The sequence below is a fragment of the Ischnura elegans genome, chromosome 3 (assembly GCF_921293095.1).
Source record: "Ischnura elegans chromosome 3, ioIscEleg1.1, whole genome shotgun sequence".
Lineage (NCBI taxonomy): Eukaryota > Metazoa > Arthropoda > Insecta > Odonata > Coenagrionidae > Ischnura > Ischnura elegans.
In genome coordinates this window covers 55128411-55137735 of record NC_060248.1, presented here as the reverse complement: position 1 = coordinate 55137735, position 9325 = coordinate 55128411, and the positions used below count along the sequence as shown (strand labels likewise).

The following is a 9325-nucleotide window of genomic DNA, read 5'->3' as shown; positions in this document are numbered from 1 at the left end:
GCTTTCAAGGGAGGAGTTCACTTGTGTAATAGTTATATCCTTTGAAACAAGTGATTCAGTAATTGGCTGTTGGATTTGAATGCCTTAACTTACCACAAAAATTCTTCAAATCCACGTAGCCCATCAAAAGTGTGGGAGATGATATTTAAATCAATGAGGCTCATGGATAATGAGTTGTTGACAGCAAGAGGGTTGCAAGCATTGGTGGATGCATTAGATAAACAGTGCATGAATAAAATAAGGGTTGTGCTGCATGAAAATTAATCACAGAAATATCTAATTTATCTGGTTTTTAAAAACATCCTTAGTAACAAACCAGGTGGAGCAGTTCAACTGCTTGGGAAATAAATCAGCAGGTAATGATGTAAGGAAGAAAATTACATTAGCAATGGAGGGATTTATGAATAGGATAGCACTATTCAGATCTGATCCTTGAGGATTGTATGTAGTCTGATCGGGGGTCAGTGCGGTATGGGGGGTTGTATGACCATGGTCCTTTACCGCTAAGAGGGGTAATGTAAAACGAGAGGCTGAATACCTAAAGTAGGTAAAGCCTAAGATCCACAGTATTGGGTCCTGAAACAAAGACATCGCGCACCCTGACCGTCATAAAAGGGGGAGAGCTAGAAAACGTATATATTCAGCAATTGTTTATCTGAGTTGGAAAATCTCAAACGAAAATTTGTGGCTTTTATCTCCAGGGTCAAGAAACATCCAGATGCATAATTTCGTCTTTAGTAGGGAAAATGTTAACAGCCCATTTGGCTGTCATTTCTCAGGGGCCACAGCGACAGAAAACATCAATTTGGCTAAATTCCAGAAAATCTTCATTTTAATAGAAGTCCGGACAAACCATTTTAAACTGGATATTCTGCTTGTCCTTCATGATACAATCAGCAAAATTAACCAGTGCATTTTATTGCACTGATTCTCTACAGGCAGGGCAAAACTTCAAGAAGAGGAACACTATTAAAGGTGGCAGAGTTAAATAATATGCATTGAAATCTAATTGAAGGATTATTGGTGTGAGAGCCGGCTTCTCAAGGACTACTGGGAGATGTATTCTATGGATAAAGGAACGGAGGAGAAAAAAATGCTTGAAGGGAATACACTAAAAATAAAATTTCATTCATAAACTAAGAAATTATTATTGTATTATTTGTGTCGTCACTTCACATATATGGTATACTTGTGCTAAACATGAAGAGGATTCAAAAACATTGTCATGTATTCCGGCTACCTTGCTGACTGAAGTTCATATTCCAAAAAAATTATATATTAAAAATTTTGGACAATTTTTAGATACTTCATAAATACATTAATACTCACGTAGACTGAATATGACGATGCCATGATACGAATTTAATATATTACTGTTTAAGTTCATCAATATCACTTTCGTAATTTCAAAAAATATGCGGGAAAAACTGTTGTGTTGAGGGTAGCATTTCGTCATTAATTTTTTTATGAGTCAAGTGCATCCGGCGAGTGTAATCTAGGTATTTGTCTAATTTTAGGTTTTAGTCAGTGAGTAAGCATTGAAATTGAAAATTAATATTCTTTCAATGCTAGATATTTTTTTATTTCTAAGATTTCCCGACATGTCTAATTCATTTTGTAGGTGTTTGACTTATATAGTCACCACCGGAGAGCACGTCGAAGTGGGGTGAAATTATTTGTGATATCATCGGTGGCTTTGAAACATCAATAATTGTGCCGGAAAAGCTCGAAATTTTTGACAAGTTTTGTATCCTATTTTAGTTTGTTGTTGAGGGAAGGTCATATTATTGAAGTGACAACTGTCGCGTGTTTTAAAGCAATCATGGCTATGCGAGTGCAATTTGAAAATAACAACGAGGTGGGAGTTTTCGCAAAATTAACCAATGCATACTGTCTTGTTGCTATTGGAGGATCAGAAAACTTTTACAGGTAACTAAACACAAGCTTCCTCTATAATGTGATATTTCCATTGGATTTCTTAATGTCGGAAGTGAAAGATGTAATTGCGTTCATGAATTACAGTGTGTTTGAATCGGAGTTGAGTGAAGTAATACCAGTTATTCATGCATCACTTGCTGGCTGCCGTATAATCGGGAGGATGTGTGTCGGTGAGTGATATCTGGCTCAGGGGTAGACCTCAGAGTAGTCTTTTAGTAGCATCTTTCCTTATATACTAGGAAATATTTTTTCCTAGGTTTGGAGTTAATTATAGGACGCTTGATAGTGTTTCTCCTTATCAAAGTAGTCTTGTTGCATCTTTCCTTATATACTAGGAAATATTTTTTCCTAGGTTTTGAGTTAATTATAGGACGCTTGATAGTGTTTCTCCTTATCAGTTGAAGCATTATCCCTCTCTGTTATTGTGTGCATGTGCTATTGTGTAGGAGAATATGATAAGCTTCATATCTCAAATCATTTGTTACCATAGGTAACCGTCATGGTCTCCTAGTTCCTAGCACTACTACTGATCAAGAATTGCAGCACATCAGAAATTCACTCCCTGATGCGGTAAAGGTACAGAGGGTTGAGGAGAGATTATCTGCCCTAGGAAACGTAATAGCCACCAATGACTACGTTGCATTAGTGCATCCAGATCTTGACAGAGTAAGATAAAATTCGTGGTTTCATGTCCTTAATGGAATGGCGTACTTAAAAGAAATGAAGATAATACCACACTCATTTAAGATTTTTAAAGTATTTACTTTAATGTTTAAGTGCACTCTATACTTCATGAATTTCTTTTCCTATTGTTTATACTTACCAGGAAACAGAGGAAATACTTTCCGATGTCCTCAAGGTGGAAGTATTCCGACAGACAGTTGCATCGAATTGCCTTGTAGGATCTTATTGTGCTCTATCAAATCAGGGAGGCCTTGTACATCCTCGTACGTCAGTTCAAGATCAAGATGAGCTGTCATCATTACTGCAAGTACCTTTAGTAGTAAGTATGCTTTTAGTACTCTATTATACATTTATGTTCAGATTTTTTATGTTATATCTGCCTTCTTTTATCCATTTTCTTGTTATTGATAATCTGGAATCTTTGTTTATCAATGGGAGTATGATCGTGACGGACTGGCATCTAGGGTATTTTTTCTTGTTTTTATGTTTGGAATGTTTTCCAAAATTGTCTGACAAATTCAATTGGCTATAAAGTACGTAACATTTAGTTATTGCTGACAGTGGCATGACATTCTTGAAAATGCTATTTATACTATTATTTTATATCTTAACACTAAAGCTTATGACCTAATGAGTGATGTTAGTTACATACTACAGTGAAACCTCGATTTTACATTCCCCCATTATACATTTTCCCTGATTTTGCACAGTTTTTATCTGGTCCCAAACCATACCGCCTTTAGAAAATGACACTCTATTTTACAATATCCTTAATTTTGCACTTTTTGTCAGTGGTCCATTCAAAAGTGTAAAATAGAGGTTTCACTGTACTCATTTTCAGTTCTTGATTAATCATGTGGATTCATTATCTGTTTAAGCAAATTTGATATGTGGTGCATGTATTTACGGCTGTGAAAAACATCTGTCATTTCCTTACTGTGAATAATTTGCTATTCAACTTTTCAGGCGGGAACTGTCAACCGTGGGTCTGATGTAATAGGAGCTGGAATGGTGGTCAATGATTGGAGTGCATTTTGTGGATCTGACACTACATCCACGGAGCTTTCAGTTGTGGAAAGCGTATTCCGGTTGAACGAAGCTACACCATCTGCGATAGCTACAACTATGAGAGCATCATTGATAGAGAGGTGAGTTTTAAATGATTCACATTCCTCGTGGATGAAACTTGTTGATATTTGAAAAAATGCTCTGACTTTGGGGATAAGGATTCAATTTTTATGGAAAAATTTTAAAACATCTGAATCACAGAAGCAATGTGTTACAAGACGATGATAGTGATTAATGTAGTGGTACTTGTACATAAATTCTGCAAAACAATCTCTGATAACAATTTTAGCTTTTCAATCTGGGTGACGATGGCAGTGAAGAATGATGAAGCGGAGTGGCAGATGAGATATACTTAGGGAGATTTCTATTATTACTAGGGCACTATTTCACTGAGAGTATCATTTTTAATCTTGAATTCAGAAAAGCTGTTACAAAACAAGATTTGCATTATTTACTTGTGGCGTGACATAAAAATTCTTACCAACTTTGTCTGTAATCATTGTGCATCATTGGTTTTCAATGTGGTGCCAAAAAGAATTTCTCTTTCATCACACAGTTTCAATTAAAAACATAAAAATGTGTTATTAGAACATATAAAATGTGAAAAAAATGGATTACATGACAAGTGAAAGTCTTTGTGTAGCTACCAATCCCAATCTACCTAAATCAAAGAGGCTCATGAATAAGCACTTCTTCTCCTCTTAAAAAAATTATCTTGTCCATAGCTGTAGGTTTAAATGCAGAGATGATCTAATTCATTGGCGAGGGTATTTCACCCAATGCAACTTTGGGAAATATTTGTTATTTTAATTTATTCACACCACTTACCAACTGCTCCTATTATTATTAGTATTCCCTTCACTACCCTATGGACAAGATAATCTCGGTTTCAAGTATTCTTGCAGGTGAGCTGGTGTAGGCTTAGCAAGTGGGGGTGAGGAGAGGGAAAGTATCTCTGTACAGTAAGTCCTCTTCTTACTAGCATTTGACTTAGATACTTTCAGAGATTCAAACATTCAAAAATTGGAAGAGTGCCTGATATTTCAAATTTGGTGCCTTTTAGGTGGGCTGTTGCTCTGCAGTGTGGTGTAGAGGAACTCACTTTTTGAGCAAGGTCTAAACAAAGTTTCAATTAAACCATTGTGGTAGCGAAATCTAATCGGCTCCAGCCACTCTGCGCACACAACAAGATCTGTTCATCACCATCATGAGTTAAGGGAAAATTGTGTTGAATTCTGCAGAATAGCAGTGCATTTCATTGCCTTGCTTAGGTTTTTCAACTTGAACAAGGTCCCGTTCGTATGTAAAGGGCTTACTGTATGTAGCTTTCCCCTTGCCAATCAAATGACTTCAGTTGTTACCTAGGACCTCGGAAATTCAGTTCCTCTCTGACCTTGGTTGTGATAACTTTGTGAGTGTACTTGCTGTTGTCAAATATAACATTTTCCATGGGAGCCCTTTTCTTTGCCATTTTCCCCTCTACAACCCTTGTGTAATGTGTGGGTAAGTGTGCCTTCTACCCTCTTTGGGTCTGAGTCAGTGGTCTTGCAGACCCTTTCCCGGACTAGTGATTACAGTAGAACCTCACTTATGAAACTTTCAGCGGAAAACCAAAAAAAGTTTCATAAGTGAGGAAGTTTCATATGTGAGGTTTTTCGGTATCCAGCATGAAATCCTTTCCTATAGGGGCCGGTTTGTTTCCAGGATGCAATTACTCATTTGGAGGCAAGAAATTGAAGCCTAATTATCTTATTTTCACACAAGCAACACCACAGATGATGTGTTACTTTAAGAGAAATATAATTCTACATTCCTGAACAACATCATCCGCGGTTGAACATCTAGCATTTCTGGTACTGATCTGCAAGGCTATCATACTGGAGAGATTTCGGAATGATGACACTAAATGTTCACAGAGAAGCCAATTTTTAAAAAAAGTTGACTCATTAAAAGCAGTTTCAGGAAATTCATTTCACCACCTATAGGCAAACCCATGATTGTAGATTAAAGAAATGAAATACCTAAGGAAAGTCATCCAAATTAACCCCATAACTAGGGAGCAAAATTTCACTAATGTATCACGAAGGCTTCCCACCCTCCCAGTGAGAAATGGGTGGTGGAATCCACGTGGAACCCACGTGGAATCCACGTTGAGTGGTGGATATTTGGTGGTGGTGGATATTGAGTGGTTGGACCCACGTGGAATCCACGTTGATTTCAAGTGGATTAGTGGTGATTATCATAAAATGTTAAACAAAATTTCTAATTTGTGGAGCTTAACTCTCTGGTGACATTGCGTCATTTATCATCCTGAAACCACGCTAGTTATGTGAAAATGTATCGCACATTCTATTTTTATATAATTCGTGGAAAGGCAGCCATGAGAGCACATGAAAAATCGTAGACACATATATAGAAGGTTTAGATATAGAGTGGTTGAGGTTTTAATGGTTTTAGGACAGCACCTACTGCTGTTTTAATTTTTCCACCAAATTTCCACGTGGGTTCCACGTTGATTCCACGACCAAAAACACGTGGTATCCACGTTAATTCTCCACGTGGGTTCCACGTGGATTCCACCACCCATTTCTCACTGGGCTATGGACCAGGGTTCATGTCATGGCCGAGGCAGAAAGTTTTCATAGATGGCTGTATCCCTGCTTGAAAGTAGTGTGGACGGAACTTCCAGTGCAACACCACGTCCGGCAGATGGAACATTAAGCCCTGGTTAAGCCTATTGTTACAACCTGGCTAATTCCAACACAGGGTTTCTATACTCCCTCCCTTACCTCATGTCGAAAATGACCCCAGCTGTTGGTTTCTTCCCTCTAAATACCATGCCATAGATAATATGGAGCACCCGGCAGTGGCGTAATTATGGTGGGTCGATGAGGGGATAGATCCCCCTCCAAAGCCGCAGAGAATTGAAAAAAAAATTTAAAACAAAAGTCTAGCTTTGATAAACAACAACTGCATCTACTCAAAGTTAAATTTTAGGAGCCAAAATGATGTAAAACATATTTACAGGCATGCTCTTTTTTTAAATTTTCCGGGAATCCCCGATGCCTCGGGGGGGAGGGGGGGGCGCCCCTCAGGTACTACCATCACCCCCAAAGCATATTCCTAGTTGCGCCACTGGTATCCGGGATATTCCGTGACTAATTGTAAGACTTTTCCGGTGCTTAGATCACTTTTTTTAAGTGAGCATTTGAAATAACCGCACAACTGCCGTCAGTGATGATTGAACAAAAATATATTAAGAGCTCGAAAAAATCTCCCCTCTCAAAAATGTTTACGCACGAAAAAAGAATTTTTCCGTGAAATTTTAGCAATAGTAGATTGAATCTACCGGGTATAGCTTCTCTGTCGGCATTCTTATGCGAATTCAGCGCCGGGAACTTCGACTCACAAGCCATGTGACTCATCTTCACGTAATATTTTGCTTCCCCATATCTGATCACAACACCAGACTGTTTTTGTACTTCGGTATAATGGTTATAAGTCATTCCAGAGTCGAAAGGAACTGCCTTATCTTTCGCGTTTTGAATTTGACTTTAATGATTACGTTACGACTGACGACGCGAGTTATTCTCAGAGGACATTCGTACTAACTCTCGTTCAGTTAAAAAATAAACGCTTGCCAGCAGGCAGACTCAAACTAATAGCTACTCAAGGTCCAACTTTGTTTGATTTAAACCCACTGAGATACAAGTTAGGTCAATTTTGATCGGTGCGCCGCGTAAGCAACTTTCCCCCGGCTCAATTTGTCCCGCGGATGCGGGATTAGCCCGCGGAATGAGACCATGCATGCTGTTTTTACCATCGTGTTGAATCACCATCGACTTACATCTATACTGCAAATACGATAATCTCTTTTGGATGACCTTGGAAGCCAAATTTTTGGTACGGGAGTATTTTTAACGGCTCATTTAGGTGTTATTTCGCTGGGGCGACGGAAAACATAACCTTGGAAAATTCTAGACAATCTTCCGTTAGAGATAGATATTCCGAATTAACGATCATCTACTGCAGTTAAAATTAATATCTAATAAACAGCATCGCTCATTATTAAAACTTAGTATTCTTCATTGACATGTCTATGTGATGAGCACATACTACCCCTGCTCCTGTGACTAAAATCGGCGCGCGTACCGCAATCTTCTCGTAGAGCAGTTATCTGAAAAGTCGTATAAGTGTGGTATTTTATCTCATTGGACTGGGAAAATACGTTTCGTAACCGAGTTTGTCGTATAAGTGAAAAGTTTCATAACTGAGGTTGGAAATACATGGGTTCATATGGGGTTATTCACCGGACCAAAAAAAACCAAAAAAAATGCATAACTGAGGGTCGTATAACCGAGGTTCTACTGTATCCTAATTCCTCTCCAAATGAGTACCCTCATTACTTACACATTATTTTGGCACTGAACCTAAGATACCAGTTGTTCATTATCTTACTTTGAAATGCCCATCTGACAATGCCAAGTTTGCTCCATGTATTTCTCTTGTTATCTTTCAAGCCCACCTCTGTGTTCAGGCAGGCTTAAACAGGGTTCAAAATGGTCAGGAAAGTTGTGAAAATGACAGGAAATTAAACATTTTACTGAAAATCTGGGATTATTTGTTAAATTTATAGGTAATGGTGAGGGAAAAACTCCAGAGATGTAGCAAAGAAATGTAATTTATGGTTGAACGTGTGCAGCAATGCAAAGAAGAAGCAATGTAAGCAAAATTTTCATGCCCCTGGCTGGGTAGCACGGGGTAATGCCAGCTTAGCCTGACTTTGTATCTACTACTATTCGACTTTCACATTATCTTCAGCCGCATTTTTCCATAAAATCCCAAAATATGCCTGCTTTGCCATTGACAGAAAGTCAGGGTAGTTGAGAAAGGATAGTTTTTATGAACCATGTCGTAAAGAATCCTTCATCAACTTGGATAATTTTTTGTTCAAATGTGTTCCTGTGATGCTCATAAGCTTTTTTAAATCTTCTTATTTTTTCACTAACTTAATTTTGAATTTTCTAGGCTGCATGAATGTTCTGAAAAACTCAAGTTGCCTTATTTTGAATAATTGGAATTATTTTTATGTTTCAGTATGTCGTGATGATGAGATGGTGGTATTTTTTGCTGTTGTTTGGTGACTGAAAACAGGCCACTTAAGATCATATGGATGCCTGCATTCCAATTATGAACTCATTTGCCAAATTTATGTACATTTATTATGAATAATTGTTTCATTTTTACATGTACCTATATTTGTTTTTTAATAAAATAATTTGAAAAACCAATTTTCAATTTTGTTTACCAGAGTTGGACCAAGCCCAAAAGAAGTAGTAGTAGAATAGTGTAATTTAAGGGGGCAATCCTATAAAAGATGAGTCTCTTAATAACAGCAAATTTAAGCATCGAAGAAAGGAAGCAATTCATGAAAACTGAAGCTTTTGCTAATGTCATCCTTCTAAATGCTTTTGAGACACAAGATCATCTTAAATGCTCCTCAGAGCATGAAACAAAACATTTTTGTATATTAATGATGAGACCAAAGGCAAAGAGCCCCTCCATTACTCATTATTTACATGGTAAATTACATTATGAATGCTAATATCCTGGTATTAATATGTTATCTAATTGT

The 9325-nt window shown here is 37.6% G+C and overlaps 1 protein-coding gene across 1 annotated transcript; it reads left to right on the top strand.

The window, feature by feature from the left end:
• Positions 1-1636: 1636 nt before the first annotated feature.
• On the top strand, positions 1637-8981 carry LOC124155808 (eukaryotic translation initiation factor 6). Its single transcript, XM_046529928.1, has 6 exons — positions 1637-1929; positions 2023-2108; positions 2429-2604; positions 2765-2941; positions 3589-3770; positions 8788-8981. Exons 1-6 carry the CDS (start codon positions 1823-1825, stop codon positions 8795-8797), a joined length of 738 nt encoding a protein of 245 aa, XP_046385884.1. The 5' UTR covers positions 1637-1822; the 3' UTR covers positions 8798-8981.
• Positions 8982-9325: the final 344 nt, after the last annotated feature.